The sequence below is a fragment of the Hemitrygon akajei genome, chromosome 15, assembly GCF_048418815.1.
Source record: "Hemitrygon akajei chromosome 15, sHemAka1.3, whole genome shotgun sequence".
Classification (NCBI taxonomy): domain Eukaryota; kingdom Metazoa; phylum Chordata; class Chondrichthyes; order Myliobatiformes; family Dasyatidae; genus Hemitrygon; species Hemitrygon akajei.
The window spans coordinates 61,631,817-61,653,322 of NC_133138.1; the positions used below are offsets into that span (position 1 = coordinate 61,631,817).

The window sequence follows — 21,506 nt, forward strand, 5'->3', positions numbered from 1 at the left end:
CCAAAGCTACACAGGAATGACTTAAAAACAAAAGTTGATGTCCTGGCGTGGCCAAGTCAGAGTCCAGACCTCAATCCAGTTTGAGAATTTGTGGCTGGACTTGAAAAGGGCTGTTCACTCATGATCCCCATGCAATCAGATGGAGCTTGAGCAGTTTTTAATAAAGAATGGTGAAAAAAATTGCAGTGTCCAAAGCTATCCACACAGGCTCAAGGAGGTAATTGCTGCCAAAGGTGCATCTACTGAATACTGACTTGAAGGGGGTGAATACTTATGCAGTCAGTTATTTTGTGGTTTATATTTGTAATTAATTTAGATCTCTTTGCAAAGATCTGCTTTCACTTTAACATGAAAAAGTCATTCTGTTGATCAGTGTCTAAAAAGGCCAAAGTGAGTCCACTGTGATTCAATAATATAAAACAGTAAAACCTGAAAACTTGCAGGGGGGAGGGGGTTGAATACTTTTTATAGGCAATGTATTGTGTGATTTTTAATAGATTTTCATGCTATATTAACCTAGATACTGCTCAAATGCATCAATGAATATTTAAAGAACACAGATTTAGAAGTCCTGAACAATTGTACTGATTTAGTGGATGCAAAAGAATGGAAATATAGAGAGAATTAATCAATTTAACTGATGAAAAATCTCTTCCTAACATTTATACAAATGATAAACAAGAAATTCTGCAGATGCTGGAAATCTAGAGCAACACACAAAGCGCTGGAGAAACTCAGGTCAGGCAGAATTTATGGAGGGGAAAAAAGCGGACATTTTAGGGAAGACCCTCGATTGGAACTAGAAAAGAACTGACAACAGTGAAGACTTCTTTAGCAAAAAGCTTTCTTCATCAAAATTTTTAAAAACTACAACTTTTTTTTAATGAATATGAACCATTAAGTTACTTTGGTACTGCATCTCTTACTGATGCATGATATTCAATGGGAAGAGAACAATATATATTTGCATAGCACACAGCATAAAGCTTGAAGAACAGTTAAACTGTTGGACCACAGATCCCAATCTGATTTAACATACCATGCTCTAGTCAACAAAAACACAACGTAACATGGTGTAGTAGTTAACTAAGTGGGGAAAACCCTACACTGGAGGAAAGCCAGAGTGCCTGAAATTGAAAACAATTACTAGATTATGTCTGAACAAGAAATAAAAGAAATTATCTCTGCAAAATGTTTCAGCTATAATGGACTAGGAAGTAATTTGACACTGTAGATCTATTAGGCAAATTTAAACTAAAATGTAATCTAACACTCATTAACTTTCAAAAGGCATGAAGGATGGAGAAAGTATTGGATCTTTTTAAATAGTGAAAATAGTGAAACAAAGTAAAATTCTTGTAATCTTTGAAAATTTCAGTACACACCTGAACAGAAATTGAGCTTGGGGCAAGAACAAGTGAAAAGATCATTTTTTTCCCTCCAGCTGGCAAGGACAGTCAGTAAATGCAGACTGAAGGGGATGGAGGAAAAGTTAGCTGACTAACTGATTTGTGGTTCTATGTTCCCATGCACAAGCAAAAGTGCAGGAATAGGTGGATATAAGCAGAGGAAAATGCTCAATAATCAGACAGATAACCTTTACATCAGTCATTGCACTCTCATAAACAGACCATCCGGCAATGCAAGTCAGAAATGGGAAAAAATGGAGAGATACAAACAAAATCAAAATCAGAACATTCATACCATACATAGAGAAATGGAGTTTGAGAACAAACAAGATTTTGGAACACTCAAATTAACATTTAGATCAGTAAAATATAAGAAACAACTTTGTAGGGAAAAACCTAAAGCTGAAACTAGATACAGAAGTACAACGTAACATGAAAAACTATCCAATGCTTTCCCAGCATATATGATGAATAAACTCTTCTCACGCTTCTAGCCAGGTACAGGTATCGATTATAACTGACATTTCAGTTTTTGGTTATAATCAATACCTGTACCCAGCTGGAAGCTCGAGAAGAGTGTATTCATACAAAGTAACATTATAACACAGCTTATACCAGAAGATGTTCCCTAAGAATCAGAAAGATGTGGATCCAAACCAAAAATCCTGAAACAAAGTGTCATGCCCATGGCAAAAGCAGAAAGTAAAACTCTCTAATCTTGGAATGAAAGAAATTTAATTGCACGCTCCCTATTTTGGAAATGGGCAGAACTATAATCCTAAATCAGAGAACACGTGAACCACAGCTGATCTCAGTAAACTACAGGATGTGGAATCAACAACAAAACTTGAAAGGAACACATTGGTTAGTAAGGGTGTATTTCAATATAAAGCAATCAAACATTTTGATGAAATGGTTGGATATTTAAGATTTTGAACATCACACTTTCACCTGATTCCTATTTAAAGCCAATAAAAAAGCATCCTCAAATAAAGCACCAATTCATCAGTAGATAAAACTTGAAAAAAAAATCAGGAGATGCAACTGAATGGACTAAAATCTGTAGGAAGAGTGAAATCCATTCACATGAGGAAACAACCTAGGTGATGGCTAAGGACAGCAAAACTCTTTGGAGAAGAGTTCATCTAGTAACTGGTCAGAAATGCTAATTTTAACATTTCCACACCATCTGGTTGAAGCACATTCCAATGACTATCTTTAAGTTTGCCATGAAGTGTTTCAGAAAAGAGAATAGAGACCTACAGAGGTTGCAAAGAAGTGATAAGCTCAACAGACATCATCCTAATCAATGGAAAAATTACAGTGAACATGATCTTTATGAAGCAATGGAAAGAACAAGAAAGCTTAAGAATATTCCATAGATCTTCTTGATTCATGGAGACAAAGCCTTTTGTAAAGTTTTGAAAAGCCCTAGTAAAGTGGTCAATAACGCTCCTTGGTTTCTTCTTGGAGTTAGAGAAAGAAACAGGAAATATCAACAAAAACACCAGCATAACAGAAACTAATGGTAACTCATTATAACCATGCACCATGCCAGAGTGCAATGGCCACAGCCACATTAAAAATATGAACTGATATTGGCAATAGAAACTACTATTCTTGCTACAAATATAAAAACAGATCATCTGAGTTAAAAGAGCATGCTATACCATTAATCAGGGCAGGGGCTGCGACTGGGACATATGAAGAAGTCTAATTAACATAAGTGTTCTGGAAAATAAGACTCAGCTCATCTCGTGGGCCAAATGCTTATTTTCAAAACTAGCAATGTCCAATTGTTCGGTCCAACACTCACTGCTGAACCTGGGATACAGCCACCATTTGTTTTAATTCCAAATAATTCTGAAATAGCAAAATTCCAACTTGTAGACAGTGTGTGAAGGGAGTGCACGATCCAACAAACAGTGGAAATGATTGGCTTGAATGTTTGTTGTGTGGCACAAGATCTTGTTGGACACTAATAATGTAGAATACTGTGAGTCTGATTCATTGACGCAAGACCAATGGTGGCGGAGTTGCATTGCCTCAATTGTTGCAGGGACAAGGCCCTTACACCTTGAGGTCACCAGTTGTGGCTGCTGGTGAAGGAGACACCAGAACTGGCTGTGCGTTGGCAAATTCCGTACTGTGCTGGGGGCTGGATCCTCCTGTTGGTGCTGCTCTCCAGAGTTTGCTCCCAGGAAGATAAGTTGGATTGCATTCGTCTGTGGTTGCACTTGTGTGAGGTGAGGAACTGCTGCAGCTTGTTCTTTCAGAAACATGGCTCCATGACAACATCCATGCATCATCAATCTACAGGCTTTTGGCTTTTATTAAGTGCTTATTTCAATAACTCACGGATTTTGGCTATATTAATTTTAATATTACCATTACTATTTGGTAACCATATTCTTCTGCTATCATAATTATATGTGCTGTGTGTGACTGCCCCACAGGAACGCTGCTCTGTTTGGTTGCATTTCTGTGTATAGCTGAATGACAATTAAACTTGAAGTTTCATCTCAACCAACAAACACAATAAAATAATTTGATACAAGTAGAGCTTGATCCATGCTTCCTCAAACATTGCAGGGTCTACCCTACAGCTATTTTATTTTTAGACGTTTAGATTTCACAGAATGATCATCACATTCTACAATTCTAGACAACAGGCGCTAAAATGTCTTGAATCAAACTTTTCAACATACCTCACTCAATCTGGTAAAGTTTATTGCACGCGACTTGATAGAGGAACAGATGGCTTGCTGGATTATATCTGTCAGGCAATGTTCCAAAGAATCGTCAGGATGTGTCTATGTATAACCCATCAAATAGGAAGGGCCTTAGATATTTGCTAACCTACATAGTTAAAAGCTGCAGGACTGGCTCATTTATATTTCCTCTGGCCAATACAGATCCCTTCCTTTAGTTATTATTATTATTATTATTATTATTATTATTGAAAACAACATCTCTATTTTACCATTTCAAGAATATTGAAGAGGATATCTTGACTAGGATCAGAACAGTAGCTCCAAGAACAGAATGATTGAGACCAATCTTTTTTTTTCCAAGCAGCAAATCATAAAAGCAAGAGATTCTCTAGATGCTGGGAATCCTGTGCAATACATAAAATGCTGGAGGAACTCAGCAGGTCAGGTAGCATCCATGGAATGGAATGAACAGTTGACCCCTTCGTCAGTCTGGAAAGGTAGGCCTTTCTCAGTAGGCAGTGTTGCCAAACTTACAAGACAGAGTACCAAAGAATAGAATTGTTCTGCCAGTGTATTTAAAACCAACTCAAATTCCCTGATCTATTTTCAGATTCTAACATGCTAAGAACTGTAATATTTTACTATCACCAATATATCAGAGAATTCATTATGAAATCTTAATGTAGAACAGTGAACTCCATACCATACCAAATTACTTAATCTGTTATTTTCATGAGGTTATCATCTTGTGCTCCAAGGCTTTTGTTTAAAATTAAGCATCCTAAATCAACATCTTCCCTTTGCCTGCAGTCCTCCAGGGTGCTGTGAGGAGGGACATGTCTCAAATTGACCTACCTCTCTGCTTCTCCCACCAACTATCCATCTTCATTCCAGCCTCCTTCCATGAATAACAGCACTTCAACGTGACAGTGCTTTTGACTTTGTAAAGCCAGAAATCACAATCACAATTAAGAGTGGCAGGGGATGGAAACCACAGCAACAGGGCAATGGGTGGTAGGTGGAGAACAAGAGATATGGTATAAATAGGAAAACTGAAAGGAACAGCAGCAAGGGATAAGCTAGTAAAATGGTGGGACTGATGGGCTGAAATGTTTCTTTCAATGTTAGTAGTATTATGGGCAGCGAGGATGAACTCAGAGCCTGGATCAGTACATAAAATGATGTTGCCATTATAGAGACTTGGTTGCACAAGGGACAGGATGGGTAACTCAGAATTCTTGGGTTTCTTAGTTTTAGATGTGATAGCCTGGGGTGGGGTAAAATGATAGGTAAAAGAGGTGCAGGGTTTGCACTACTAATAAGGAGGAATATCACAGCAGTACTCAGAGGACACACTGAAGGACTCATTCACTGAGACAATTTGGGTGGAATGCCGAAGTAAAAAAAGTGCAATTACTCTGATGGATTATATCATCGGCTTACCAGTAGCTGATGAGAGGTGGAGGAACAATTATATAGACAGATTATGGAATAGTGCAGAAACACTAGGGTTGCCATAGTGGGGGACATTAACATCCCCAGTATTGATAAGAACTTCCTTAATACAAGATGTCGGGAGGTTTCTTCAGTGCATCCAAGATGGGTTCTTGAAACAACACGTGGGGACTCCAACTAGTAAAGAAAATGTACTGGACCTAGTTTTGGGAAAGAGCCAGGTAACGTGACAAACTTAACAGTGGATAAACATTTTGGGAATAGTGACCACAATTATGTTTTAATATAGTTATGACTGAGGATGAAATTGGATCTTGTGGTAAAGTACTAAATTGGAGAGGGCACATTATGACAGGATAAAACAGGGGCAGCTGCTATTAGACAAATCCATGTTGGATGTGTGGAAGTTGTTTAAAGACCAGCTGAGCAGGGCTCAGGATTTGCAAGGTCAAGCCTGGCAAAGTAAGGGAACCTCAGATGACCTGAAGAGTTCTAAATTTAGTCCAGAAGAAAATGATAAGGTTTAAGTTGCTAAAATCCGACACTGCTCTGGTGGAATATAAAGATAGCAGGAAAGTGCTCAAGCAGGTGATTAGGAAGGTTAATGGAAGCCATGAAATGTCCTTCGGTAACAGGATCAAGGGGAAATTCCAAGGCACTTTATACTTGCATAAAATAAAAGAGGACAACTAAGCAGAAGATGGGTCCACTCAAGGATAAAGGAGGGAGTTTATTCTTGGGAGTCAGTAAATGGCAGTAGCTCTATACAAATATTTTGCTTCAGTCCTCAACTAGGAGGAAGATTTGGAGAGAAGTGAAGTCAGAGTGGGAAAAGTCAATGTATTGGAAACACTGAGATCAAGGATGACGTAGTGGGGTCTTCTGAAAAGCATTAAGGTAGATGACCCAAAGGCTGATGGTATATATCATAGAACATTAAAAAAAAAGGAAGTGAAGATATTGCTGGAGCTCTGATAAAGACCTTTGTGTCCTCATTAACAGGTGCCAACCTGGAGAGTAGCAAATAAGACCACAAGATACAAAAGCAGAATTAGGTATTTGGCCCAGAGTCTACTCTGCTACTTCATCATGGCAGATTCAGTTTTCATTACAACCCCAATCTCCTGCCTTTTCCTTGTATCCCTTCATGCCCTGACCAATCAAGAATCTTTTAACCTCTGCCTTAATATACATAAAGACTTGGCCTCCACAGCTGCTGTGGCAAATAATTCCACAGATACACAACTCTCTGACTAAAGAAATTCCTCAATTTGTTCTAAAAGGACGCTCCTCTGTTCTAAGGCTGTGTCCTCTGGTCTTAAGACTCTTCCATTATGAGAAACATTCCGTTCACATCCACTCTTTCAAGGCCTTTCACCATTTGATAGGTTTCAATGAGGTCACCCCCCATTCTTCTGAATTCTAGTGAATACAGGCCCAGAGCCATCAAACACTTCATATGACAAGCCATTCAATCCTGGAATCGTTTTTGTGAACCTCCTTTGAACTTTCTTCAGTTTCAGCACTCTTTCTAAGTGCTCAAAACTGCTCACAATACTCCAAGTGAGGCCTTGCCAGTGCTTTATAAAGTCTCAACATTACATTCTTGCTTTTATGTACTAGTCCTCTCAAAATGAATGTGAACATTCCTCACATCAGACTCAACCTGCAAAGTAACCTTTAGGGAATCCTGCACAAGGACCAAGTCCCTTTGCACCTCAATGTTTTTTTTTGTCTTTTATCTCCATTTCTTTTCTCATTCTCCTAATCCAAGTCCTTCTATAGCCTCTCTACTTCCTCAAAACTATCTGCCCCTCCATCTATCTTCATACTTTCTGTAAACCTTGCAACAAACCCATCAATTCCATAACGCAAAAAGAATCGGTCCCAACACTGAATCCCGACGAATACCAGCAGTCGCCGGCAGCCAGTCAGAAAGGCTCTCTTTATTCCCACTCTTGGCCAATCAGCCCTTGCTTTATCCATGCGAGAATTTTTCCTGTATTACCAAAGGCTTTTAACTTGTTAAGCAGCCTTATGTGAGGAACTTTGTCAGAGGCCTTCTGAAAATCCATCAACCGATTCTCCTTTGTCTATCTGTTTGTAATTTCTTCAAAGAATTCCAACAGATGTGTTAGGCAAGATTTTCCCTTGAGGAAAACATGCTGACTCGGGCCTATTTTATCATGTGTCTCCAAGTACCTGTTTGGGGGTCTGTATACAACTCCCATCAGGGTCGTTTTACCCTTGCAGTTATTTAGCTCTGTCCACAATGATTCAACATCTTCCAATCCTATGTCACCTCTTTCTAATGATTTGATTTCATTTTTTTTAACCAAGAGAGGAACACCACCCCCTCTGCCTTCCTGCCTGTCCTTTTGATACAATGTGGAGTATCCTTGGACATTTAAGCTCCCAGCTATAATTTTCTTTCAGCCATGATTCAGTGCAGGGACAGTTGGCATGACTCTGTGCAGGGCAGGTTATGCATTATTTGATTAGGGTAACATAGTGGATGTTATCTACACAGACTTTAGAAAGGTATTGGATAAGATCTCTCAAAGTAGGTTGATTCAGAAGATAAAGATACATGGGATCCAGAGTGAACTGCAGGTTTAGATTCAGAGCTAGCTTGCTTATGGAATTCAGTGAGAAGGAGATGGAAGGTTATTATTCTGGCTAGATCCTCGTGACCAGTGGTATTCCTCAAGTATCTATGCTGGGACCTCTTTTGTTTGCAATATATATCAATGATTTGGATGAAAATGTAGATGGGTGGATTAGCAACTTTGCAAGTGACACCAAAACTAGTGGTGCTGTGCACAGTGTAAATGATTTTCAAGAATATATAAACTGCTGTTTCATTTCTGAAAAAACATTTCTAATTTTGAAGTGCCATTTGAACCTCAATTAATACTAATGTAATTATTTTTAGAAGTGATATATGATACCATATTATTCAATTCTTTCTTAAGGAAAGGCTAGGATTTTTCATCAGCTAACATGTACAATGACTTTCATAACCATATTAGTAACACTGAGAATACTGAGAACCTACCATGTGGTAGCATTATACTTGCACCATCAATGATTGCCTGAGCAAGTTCATGATCATTGCTTTCAAAAGCATGTGCTGCAGCCTTGAGGGCATCCCATATCTCCTTCCGACCTTCAAAAGCAGGTGCTGTGTCCCAAAATTCATCTCTCTTACTACGCAGCTGTCCATCTGTCATTGGATAATCACTTTTCCATTTTGGCTTCTCTTTTTTTAGCGGCTGATTGCGACCCAAAGCCACTACAACAAAAATGCAAAAAAAAAATCAGCCAATACTTCATACAATTGACATGCAAAGTAATTTAATACATTTCAAAAGAAACATACAAGATTAGCCTTGAAGACTGGCAAACGATACAGCAGGATATAGATCAGTTGCAGATATCGACTGAAAAAATGTAGTTTAACCTGCCCGAATGTGAATGTTGCACTTTGGGAGATCAAATGCAAAGGGGCAGTACACTGTTAGTGGCATGATCTCAACAGTGTTGATGTCCAGAAGAATCATGGGGTCCAAGTCCATAGTTCCCTGAAAGTGTTAGGCAGGTTGATAGAGTGGTAAAGGCAACATATGGCACACTTACCTTTATTAGTCAAGGAACTGAGTTCAGAAGTTGGGAAGTTATGTTGCAGTTAAAATAGACCGCATCTGGAGTACAGTTCTGGTTTCCCCATTACAAGGATGTAGAGGGTGAAGAAGAGGTTTAACAAGATTTGAGGGCTTGCACTGTAAGGTGTTTGGACAAACTTGGATTGTTTTCTCTGGTGCAGCAAAGTTGAGGGGAGATCTGATTAGGTTATAGATATGGATAGAGAACCAACATCCGTCCCCAAGGGTTGAAAAGTCTAATACCAAAGGGCATGCATTTAAAGTGAGGGGGTAAGTTCAAGGGAGATGTACAAAGCACGCTTTTTAGATATTTTTAAAAAAAACACCATGTGGTGGGTGCCTGGAATGCACTGCCTGGGATTGTGGTAGAGGCACATACAATAGAGGCATTTATGAAGCTGTTAGTTAGGGACATCAGTGTGAAGAAAACAGAAGTCTATGGACAATGTTAGGTAGAAGGAACAAGTTACGTTGGATATTTGATTATTAATTTAATTTCAGCATTACATTGTTGGCTGAAGGGCCTGTTCCTGCACTATATTATGTCCTATATTCTAAGATACAATTTCTAGATCTTCTAACATTTGAGAGACAAGCAATTGTATTTAAAAAAATGTAATAATCACAATGCAAAAAATAGTAATGCAATTCAGATATTAATAGTTGTCTGCCTGAATCATAATTGACAGTATATTGCAGATGATTGAGATGTGGGCTGGTTGGAGTGCTAGAGGAAAGAGGTGAAGAGGATTTGCTACATTTTTTTTGTTGACAGCTGAACATCAATGTACAGGTTCATATTGGCCCGATCCTCCTGTCCAGAAAAGCCACTCATGGTCTGCTCAGGTTTGTGTTTGTCTGGGTGAGATGAAGGTGACTCACTACAGTGGCAAAAGTGAGGTGGAGCTTTTCTAGATGTGAAAATGGTCATGATTTTAGTCCTTTATTTAATGTCTGTATCATTTAGAGACATGTACAAAACCATCAGCGTTGAAATCAATAAATTAACAATTATTTTCACTTGGCCTCCTTTACCTTTGTCTGACCATCCTAACTAAAATCCACAGGGTTGCAGTTTGATTAGCAGGATTCAAAGCTTTTTTTTTTGCCAATGCAGAGGTGGGAAATCCATGCAGGGTACAGATGGAATCCAGTGGCAGAGTGATTGGTCCAGCTTGCAGAATCTCCAATTCCTCCACATTCATGTTTTACAGTGAGTGACAATGAGGTTTCAAGGGTTGTATCTTCATGATTCTTCAGCACAAGCTACTCTCTTAACATCTGATTCAGAATTTATGACATATGGCAGTAAAAGCGAGACAACTCACTAGTGTTTCAAGAGATACACTCTTCAAACAGATTTTGGGCAAAAAAAACACCATAACGTATAAAGTTACTGAAGGAATCAGGATTTTGCAGTATGAGAAATGGTGATGCTCAATATTTCTGAGAGCAAATTGGACAGTAATTCCCAACATCCATATGTGCATGGTTAAAGGTGGAAATCAAAAAGTTATAGTGCTCCTGGTTTAGTGCTTGAGTCAAAGTATCAGAATTCAAATCCATGAAAGTGTAAGCTACGGCTCACACAAGAGAAAATCTGCAGATGCTGGAAATCTAAGTAATGCATACAGATTGCTGGAGGAACTCAGCAGGCCAGGCAGCATCAATGAAAAAGAGCACAGTTGATGTTTTGGACCGAGGCACCAGACCTCTCAAGCATGCCCCACCATTCAATATGATCATGGCCATTCCATGCTGGCCTCAACTCTTCTATGCAAGTTCTTAAACCACTCATTTTTTTGACCTTTTAAATACTTGTTTACCTTATCTTCTATCCTTATCTTCACTTGAAATATATACTCAGTGGTTGCTTTGTTAGGGAGATCTGTAAACCTACTCTTCAATGCAAATATCAGCTGATCATGTGGCATAAACTCAATGCTTAAAAGTATGCAAACACGGTCAAAAGATTTAATTGTTGTTCAGATCAACATCAGAATGCGGAAGAAATGTGATCTAAGTGACTTTGACTGTGGAATGATTGTTGGTGCCAGAGAGGGTGGTTTGCGTAACTCTGAAACTACTGATTTCCTGGCGGTTTCCACACACAACAGTCTCTAGAGCAGTGGTTCCCAACGTGGGGCGTACGCCCCACAGGGGGGTAATTTGATTTTTAAGGGGGGCAATTCGAGAATGAGTTATTAACAGTGAATTTTTTCTAGTAAGTCTGTGTGAGTATGAGTGTGTGTGCGAGTTAATACATATGTGTATATACAGTATGCATACATAAAAATACTTCTGTGTATGTACATGTGTAATTGCGTATGTACTGTATAAATAGTGTATCACCATCATTACAACCATCAAATGGCTTTCATAATTAAATTAATGAATTGACTGATGTAGGAAGGAACGAATGAACAAGTCCAAACGTGTAAGAAACTCGTACAAGGTCGCGCCAATGCTGCTTTTTGCAGTAGCTTTCGGTTCTTGGTGGTGTGAAGGTGTGTACATTGTGTCATCTCTTTTAAACGGTGTATCTGTCTTTGTATGCTGTAGAAACGAATCAGCATTGTTTTATTTATTTATTATTATTATTATTATTATTTTAATATCACTTAATGTTCTCTTTTTTTTTACAATTTCTTAGTAATTTCTTCCTCAGAACTTTAACAGTCCTTTGGTTCTTTTATTTTTCTCTTTCATGAATGCCATGTTCTTTGGAAGCTTGTTTAAACCAAGTTAATGGTCTTTTAGGCTTCCTCCAGGTGAATAGGAGTTCACTTTTTGAATAATAAGAATTATATATCACCACAGGGGGCATCAGGATTTTAGAGGTGATTAGGTGGGTCATGGCCAAAAAAAGGTTGGGAACCACTGCTCTAGAGAATGGTGCAAAAAAAATAAATCTACTGAGCAGTTTCTGTGGGCAAAGATGCCTTGCCACAGTAAAGGCAGAGGAGAATGGCCAGGGTGACAGGAAGGCAACAGTAAATCAAGTAACCATGTGTTACAACAACACACACAAAATGCTGGTGGAACTCAGCAGGCCAGGCAGCATCAATGAAAACGAGCACAGTTGATGTTTTGGACCGAGGCACCAGACCTCTCAAGCATGCCCCACCATTCAATATGATCATTGCCATTCCATACTGGCCTCAACTCTTCTATGCAAGTTCTTAAACCACTCATTTTTTTGACCTTTTAAATACTTGATTACCTTATCTTCTATCCTTATCTTCACTTGAAATATATACTCAGTGGTTGCTTTGTTAGGGAGATCTGTAAACCTACTCTTCAATGCAAATATCAGCTGATCATGTGGCATAAACTCAATGTTTAAAAGTATGCAAACATGGTCAAGAGATTTAATTGTTGTTCAGATCAACATCAGAATGCGGAAGAAATGTGATCTAAGTGACTTTGACTGTGGAATGATTGTTGGTGCCAGAGGGTGGTTTGCGTAACTCTGAAACTACTGATTTCCTGGCGGTTTCCACACACAACAGTCTCTAGAGCAGTGGTTCCCAACGTGGGGCGTACGCCCCACAGGGGGGTAATTTGATTTTTAAGGGGGGCAATTCGAGAATGAGTTATTAACAGTGAATTTTTTCTAGTAAGTCTGTGTGAGTATGAGTGTGTGTGCGAGTTAATACATATGTGTATATACAGTATGCATACATAAAAATACTTCTGTGTATGTACATGTGTAATTGCGTATGTACTGTATAAATAGTGTATCACCATCATTACAACCATCAAATTGCTTTCATAATTAAATTAATGAATTGACTGATGTAGGAAGGAACGAATGAACAAGTCCAAACGTGTAAGAAACTCGTACGAGGTCGCGCCAATGCTGCTTTTTGCAGTAGCTTTCGGTTCTTGGTGGTGTGAAGGTGTGTACATTGCGTCATCTCTTTTAAACGGTGTATCTGTCTTTGTATGCTGTAGAAACGAATCGGCATTGTTTTATTTATTTATTATTATTATTATTATTTTAATATCACTTAATGTTCTTTTTTTTACAATTTCTTAGTAATTTCTTCCTCAGAACTTTATCAGTCCTTTGGTTCTTTTATTTTTCTCTTTCATGAATGCCATGTTCTTTGGAAGCTTGTTTAAACCAAGTTAATGGTCTTTTAGGCTTCCTCCAGGTGAATAGGAGTTCACTTTTTGAATAATAAGAATTATATATCACCACAGGGGGCATCAGGATTTTAGAGGTGATTAGGTGGGTCATGGCCAAAAAAAGGTTGGGAACCACTGCTCTAGAGAATGGTGCAGATGAGAAAGGCCAGGGTGACAGGAAGGCAACAGTAAATCAAGTAACCATGTGTTACAACAACACACACAAAATGCTGGTGCAACACAGCAGGCCAGGCAGCATCTATACGGAGAAGCACTGTCGACGTTTCGGGCCGAGACCCTTCAGCAGGACTAACTGAAGTGAAAGATGGTAAGAGATTTGAAAGTAGTGGGGGGAGGGGGAAATGCGAAATGATAGGAGAAGACAGGAGGGGGTGGGATGAAGCTAAGAGCTGGGAAGGTGATTGGTGAAAGTGATACAGAGCTGGAGAAGGGAAAGGATCATGGGACGGGAGGCCTCAGGAGAAGTGGGGGGGGGGGGGCACCAGAGGGAGATGGAGAATAGGCAGAGTGATGGGCAGAGAGAGAGAAAAAAACAAACTAAATATGTTAGGGATGGGGTAAGAAGGGGTCTAGGGGCATTAATGGAAGTTAGAGAAGTCAATGTTCATGCCATCAGGTTGGAGGCTATCCAGCTGGTATATAAGGTGTTGTTCCTCCAACCTGAGTGTGGCTTCATCTTGATAGTAGAGGAGGCCATGGATAGACATATCAGAATGGGAATGGGACGTGGAATTAAAATGTGTCGCCACTGGGAGATCCTGCTTTCTCTGGCGGACTGAGCGTAGGTGTTCAGCAAAATGGTCTCCCAGTCTGCGTCGGGTCTCACCAATATATAAAAGACCACACCGGGAGCATCGGACGCAGTATACCACACCAGCTGACTCACAGGTGAAGTGTCACCTCACCTGGAGGGACTGTCTGGGGCCCTGAATGGTGGTGAGGGAGTAAGTGTAAGGGCAGGTGTAGCACTTGTTCCACTTACAAGGATAAGTGCCAGGAGGGAGATCGTTGGGAAGGGATGGGGGGAACGAGTGGACAAGGGAGTCGCGTAGGGAGTGATCCCTGCGGAAAGCAGAAGGGGGGGGGGGGGAGGGAAAGATGTGCTTGGTAGTGGGATCCCGTTGGAGGTGGCGGAAGTTACGGAGAATTATACGTTGGACCTGGAGGCTGGTGGGGTGGTAGGTGAGGACAAGGGGAACCCTATCCCCAGTGGTGTGGCGGGCAGATGTGCGGGAAATGGGAGAGATGCGTTTGAGAGCAGAGTTGATAGTGGAAGAAGGGAAGCCCCTTTGTTTAAAAAAGGAAGACATCTCCTTTGTCCTGGAATGAAAATCCTCATCCTGAGAGCAGATGCGGTGGAGACGGAGGAATTGTGAGAAGGGGATAGCATTTTTGCAAGAGACAGGGTGGGAAGAGGAATAGTCCAGGTAGCTGTGAGAGTCTGTAGGCTTATAGTAGATATCAGTAGATAAGCCGTCTCCAGAGATGGAGACAGAAAGATCAAGAAAGGGGAGGGAGGTGTCAGAAATGGACCAGGTAAATTTGAGGGCAGGGTGAAAGTTGGAGGCAAAGTTAATGAAATCAACGAGCTCAGCATGCGTGCAGGAGGCAGCGCAATGCAGTCGTCAATGTAGCGAAGTAAAGGAGGGGGACGGATACCCGTATAGACTTGGAACATGGACTGTTCCACAAAGCCAACAAAAAGACAGGCATAACTGGGACCCATACAGGTGCCCATGGCTACACCCTTGGTTTGGAGGAAGTGGGAGGAGCCAAAGGAGAAATTACTGAGAGTAAGAACTAATTCCACTAGACGGAGGAGAGTGGTGGTAGAGGGGAATTGGTTAGGACTGGAATCCAAAAAGAAGCAGAGAGCTTTGAGACCGTCCTGGTGGGGGATGGAGGTATATAGGGACTGGACGTCCATGGTGAAAATAAGGCGGTGGGGGCCAGGGAACTCAAAAATCATTGAAAAAATTCAAAGCGTGAGAAGTGTCACGAACATGGGAGGGGGAAGAGATTGAACAAGGGGGGATAAAACAGTGTCCAGGAATGCAGAAATGAGTTTGGTGGAGCAGGAGCAAGCTGAGACAATAGGTCTACCTGGACAGGCAGGTTTGTGGATCTTGGGTAGGAGGTAGAAATGGGAAGTGCAGGGTGTGGGAACTATGAGGATGGTGGCAGTGGATGGGAGATCCCCAGAGCTGATAAGGTTGGTGATGGTAAAGGAGACAATGGGCTGGTGCTCCTTAGTGGGGTCATGATCAAGGGGTAAATAAGAGGTATCAGAGAGCTGTCGCTGTGCCTCTGCCACCTCCAACGGGATCCCACTACCAAGCACACCTTTCTCTTCCCCCTTTCTGCAGGGATCGCTCACTACGCGACTCCCTTGTCCACTCGTTCCCCCCATCCCTTCCCACCGATCTCTATCCTGGCACTTATCCTTGCAAGTGGAACAAGTGCTACACCTGCCCTTACACTTCCTCCCTCACCACCACTCAGGGCCCCAGACAGTCCTTCCAGGTGAGGCGACACTTCACCTGTGAGTCTGCTGGTGTGGTATACTGCGTCCGGTGCTCCCGGTGTGGTCGTTTATATATTGGTGAGACCCGACGCAGACTGGGAGACCATTTCGCTGAACACCTGCGCTTGGTCCGCCAGAGAAAGCAGGATCTCCCAGTGGCGACACATTTTAATTCCATGTCCCATTCCCATTCTGATATGTCTATCCATGGCCTCCTCTACTATCAAGATGAAGCCACACTCAGGTTGGAGGAACAACACCTTATATACCAGCTGGATAGCCTCCAACCTGATGGCATGAACATTGACTTCTCTAACTTCCGTTAATGTCCCTCCATCCCAGTGTAGCAAAATATGTAGACAGGACAAGAGAGAGGTACGTCATTGGGGAAGTAAGGAGAGGTAGCTAAAATAAGGTGCCAGGCCAGACGTGGAGATCACAAGGAAAAGGGAACCTACAACCACAAGACAATGTGCTTGGCAAAATATTTTAAGGATACCTATTTCAAGTGTCCTGAAGTACGTCAGTATTAATTCTAGGTATTACACTTCAACCTTTGCTAAATTCTGAGTATTTCGCATGCTTAGCTATGCAATAGCCAATCAATTGATGAATTCGAATCGGTAACCATATTTGCGAATGTAGTACCCTGCTTTTGGGTATAAGTATGACCTTTGTAAACCGACAAATTGGGAGTTGGCTACCTTACGCCCGAAGTGCATGGGGCTGCAAACTCCTCTCTGAATAAAAACCGTTTCAGAGGTAATTTCGTGTCTCTGGTGTTTTTTCTCAACTGAGCAAATAACAGTTACAGGTTGACAATTTGGCGAGCCAGCCAGGAACCTAACGGCTGGCAGTTCGGGGATCCGTTGTAAGCGGTCGGCGGGCAGGTACGAGTGGGTTGAGACGGAAGGGCCCTCCGAGAGATTTTTCTCGGTCTCTCTCTCCCTCTCTGACTCCCTTCAGCTCCGGCTGACCATGCTACGGCCTCCACAGACCAACAGGAGAACCTCAGTTGGGAGACACGGATAACAGGTGAGAACTACATAAAAGTTTGGGGTTCGAGTCCGCTGGTAAAAAGTTTGGGGTTCGAGTCCTCTGGTTAAATAGTTTGAGGTTCGAGTCCCCTGGTTAAAATAGTTTGGGGTTCAAGTCCCCTGGTAAAACAGTCTGGGGTTCGAGTCCCCTGGTAAAACAGTCTGGGGTTTGAGTCCCCTGGTTAAAATAGTCTGGGGTTTGAGTCCCCTGGTAAAATAGTCTGGGGTTCGAGTCCCCTGGTTAAAATAGTTTGGGGTTCGAGTCCCCTGGTAAAATAGTCTGGGGTTCGAGTCCCCTGGTTAAAATAGTTTGGGGTTCGAGTCCCCTGGTAAAATTGTTTGGGGTTCGAGTCCCCTGGTAAAAAATAAAATATATAAAAAAAGGAAGTTTGGGGTTCGAGTCCCCTGCTATAGGAAGCGGGGTTAGAGTCCCCGCATGGGGTTGGGGTTGGAAGCTCCGGAGCAATACATATTTAATTTGATTAAGGTCTGGTCCCAACACCTAACTGAAACCGCATCCTGCCTTAGACTGGTTGTTAAGAGCAGAAATCTGCCACGCAAAGGTCAGGAAACTGAAGTGGATAGTAAGTTACCAAAATGGGCCAGACTCTAGATAAATCAGGACCAAATACGCCATTATGGAAAATGTGTAAAGAATTCCCTGAAAACGAGACAGATTTACGGAGACTGAGTGCGCTGATGAATAAGAAGTTGGGGGATGAATTTTGGCCATTAGGGGGAACTTGGGATCTTGAGAAGTGTAAGCGAGCAGAGGGACAGGTGTGGCGACAGAATGTCTCACAAAAATGGAAAGATATAATTACGCGTGGTATACCGTGACCAGCAGACTTAATGAGCGTTCCCACCAGACCTCCTGGGAGGTGAATGCAAGAAATAGAAAGATACCCATCAATGATGGTGATGGAAAACCCAGGGGCTGGCCGGTACTGAAGGCCTTATGTGAAATCTATGAACAGTGTAGGATTGATGATCATAATGTACAATTTGGTGATAAAAGGCCGGCACCGGATATGACTGGGCTGCAGACCCTATTTGACCCTAATGAGGACACTGAGGAGGAGGAGCAGCAGGTCCCTTCGTTGGTGAGGGCTGCGAATCCTGCCCCGCCTATACCTTCGGAGCCTTCCGCCCCTCTGTGCCCTTGACCCATGATGCCCCCCCCCCCCCCCACCACAAGCACTCCCGACTTCCCTTTTCAGGATTGTCAGCTCTGGTGCAGGAGTTCCAGCAGATGACCGAAGAACTCCCCACTCACTATAACCACTATGAGTCCCTCATCAGATTTGCGGTAACCCCCAATTTGGGTGTCAACCTGGCAGGAAGGGACATACTCTGTCGTTTCCATCTCACCGTCACCTGCACCAGTGATGGTCTCACCCTGACCGAACCTCCTACCCATTGGGCGTTCTGGCTTCACGTTCCCCCGCAATGGTGGGCATTGGACCTCACCCACCTCCCCTCCTGCTCACCAGTCGCCCTCGAACCCCCATACACTCCCCATGTGACCCTTGCGTACGACCCTTCGGGACGCTCAGAAGTCTTGGCAGCCTTATTCGCCCCACACTTGGGAACTGAATTCCCAATTTCAGTCTTTGCCATTGTGACTGCGGAGGCAGGCGTAGCCCTAGCTGCCCATGTCCCCGACTTCCTGTGGCAGCAGTCCCCTGGAATAAGCCCTCATATAACCCTCCGCGTAAATGAGGGTCACGCAGCTAAGGAATTGGGCCCTGCTGTCTTTAGGGTGCTGCAGCAGGCAAACCCTTCCCTGACAGGAAACCCGCAGGAAGTGGAAAGTGGTAACATTCTTTTCTTCAACAAGCAACGTGACACCTCAGGAACCCTGCAGCACCATCAGCCTCCGACTGACCCCTGCTGTGAACCCCCCCCTCAGATATGGGCAACCTCCAAGACCGACGTAGGCCTTACCCCAATAGCCCCCGTCCAGATACAGGTAAAGCCCAACTCACGATTGCCCCGGATCCCGCAGTACCCTCTCAAAGACCTTCTTCTTAGAACAGGGTGTCTTGGTCCCCTGCCTTTCGCCCTGTAATACCCCGATCTTAGCAGTGCCAAAGCCCAGACGCCCCGAGTGGCGCCTTGTGCAAGATTTAAGGGCAATTAATGACATAATCCCTCCCCTACATGCCGCCGTCCCCAACCCCGCAACCATTTTGGGCCAGATACCCGCCACTACACGATAGTTCACCATTATAGATTTACAACACGCCTTCTTCTCCATACCCTTACCTGAGGATTCACGCTACTTATTCGCCTTCACTTTCCAGGATCGCCAATACACCTGGACCCGACTTCCCCAGGGCTTTAGGGACTCCCCCACTATTTTCTCACAGACCCTTTGTGGCCAACTGAAGGACTTCACCTTCCCTAAAAAGTCAGCGCTCATCCAGTACGTTGATGACCTGCTTTTGGCTAGCGACACTCAGTAGGCCTGTGAGGACACAAACTATCTCCCACTTATCCGATGACTCTCCCGTTAGTAAAGGCAATGCCAGAGCAGACCTGGCAGCCAAGCAAGCCTCCTCCTCTAAAGCAATAACTGTGGATTCGACCCCACGCCTTCTGCCTGCCAGGCAGCCAGTTGATAGCCCAGGCATATCCGACATAGCGCGATTACAGGGGGACACCCCTGAAGCAGAACTTGATGTTTGGAAAAAACATGGTTGTATTGTTAATAACACAAGGGGCCTCTGGCAGACCCCAGCAGGTCAGATTTGTATTCCTGATACTCTCCTGCCTGTCCTGGTCGACCGCCTCCACTCTGACACTCACCTCGGCCAGGAGGGAATGTGTATGTTGTTGTTAAAAACATGGTGGTCCCCCAGTTTGAATGAGGCAATGGAGAAACGGGCAAAGGGTTGCTTAATTTGCCAAAAAGTAAACCCGGGTAAATCTATTAGATGTGATAAAGGGTGCACCCCAACCCCAGCAGGGCCATTTGACACATTACAAATGGACTTTATCGAGTTACCTAAGGTAAATTGTTATAAGTACTGTTTGGTTATAATCGACGTCTTTAGTAAATGGATTGAAGCCTTCCCCACAACGAACAACAAGGCTTCCATGGTAGTGCGGATGCTACTGAAAGAAGTTACTCCTCGTTTTGGTATCCCACAAAGACTATCATCTGATAACGGCCCGCACTTCATTGGGAAAGTAAACAAAGAACTCTGCGAAATACTAAAGATTGAACAACAATTCCACTGTGCCTACCACCCCCAAGCCGCAGGAATCGTGGAACGTGCAAACGGCACCCTGAAGGACAAACTAACTAAATTGACCCTTGAAACAGGACTAAATTGGCTTAAAGTCCTTCCCCTGGCACTGTATCATATGCGCATTACACCTCAAACCGGTACCGGGCTAACTGCTGCTGAAATAGTTTATGGGCGCCCAAACAGAACCCCAGGGGGCAGTGACCACAACCCCCCGCCAATACAAATAGATCTACAAATGATGGGCGAGGAACTGCAGTGTTACCTCAAGCATTTAACTTTGTCTCTTAAGTCCCTACACACTCAGGTGAAGGAAGCCTCAAGACCTGGTCCTGACAGAGAAGGCAAGTGGCAGGGAGCAGAATCAGGAGTTTGGGTGTTAATAAGGAACTGGGATCAACCCAAGCTGGGACCCCAGTGGAAAGGACCGTACCAGGTCCTCTTGCAGACCCCCTCTGCTGTCAAAATGAAAGGACAAGAACGTTGGATTCATCTGAGCGATTGCAAGCGCTGGACCTCGGACTCGCTAGAAGCCACAGATAAAAGAAGGAACTGATAAACGGACTTGATGAACTGTTGTGTGTTTGAATTCCTTTTCCCTTGTGGTGTCACATCGTGCTCTGGCAATGGGAGGTAGGATGCTCTTGGTTATCTATATTCTTTTAGGGACAGTGGGGTATAGGACAGAGGTTGAGGGACGGCTGGACGAGGAACCAAAACCCCTGAAAGGATCGAAGGGGGACATTTCAAGGCAGAAAAGGGATTGGGGCTTCCCCAAAGGCCCCACCCTTGAAAGACCCTCCTCGGAGTTTATAAGTGGCAACTATTTCCAAAACGTGCACAAACGACTGTATGGCACTACAACCATCGTTTGCTATCCCCACCCTGCCAGTGTCTCCTTGCTCTTTACCGTTTTGCCGCACTGGGACCGTGTTGATCAGCCCTTCCAATGTGCCCCCGCCAGCAAAACATTGCCTGAGGGAAAGAGGGTGGAACTCACCTATGACTCCTCCACGGCCCCGGTCGCAGATTGTTTATTCCCCTCGTCCAACAGGTGGACGAGAAAAGATCTCTGGTGGGAGGTGAATCCCAAGCCCCCGAAAGGTGACCGAGTATATGAGAACTGCTTCTTCGGAACAGGGTGGGGGTGTTCAGACGTGTATGTCTCAAAAAATGTCGCCTGCCTCTCCAAGCCCTATAGGAAAAGGGAGTGTCACCCCACCAAGGACCCCTTAGGGATCTCTTGCTTTTGCCATGAGACAAAGTGCCAGCCCCTGGCCAAGGGGGTGCAAC

At 43.1% G+C, this 21,506-nt stretch overlaps 1 protein-coding gene across 1 annotated transcript in view; it reads right to left on the bottom strand.

Moving 5' to 3' along the window:
* ubtd2 (ubiquitin domain containing 2) overlaps positions 1–21,506 on the bottom strand; it is an 86,715-nt gene that overhangs the window by 14,272 nt on the left and 50,937 nt on the right. Inside the window, exon 2 of the mRNA XM_073067669.1 lies at positions 8,637–8,873. Coding sequence (XP_072923770.1) covers positions 8,637–8,873 — 237 coding nt within the window. The remainder of the gene's footprint in view (positions 1–8,636; positions 8,874–21,506) is intronic.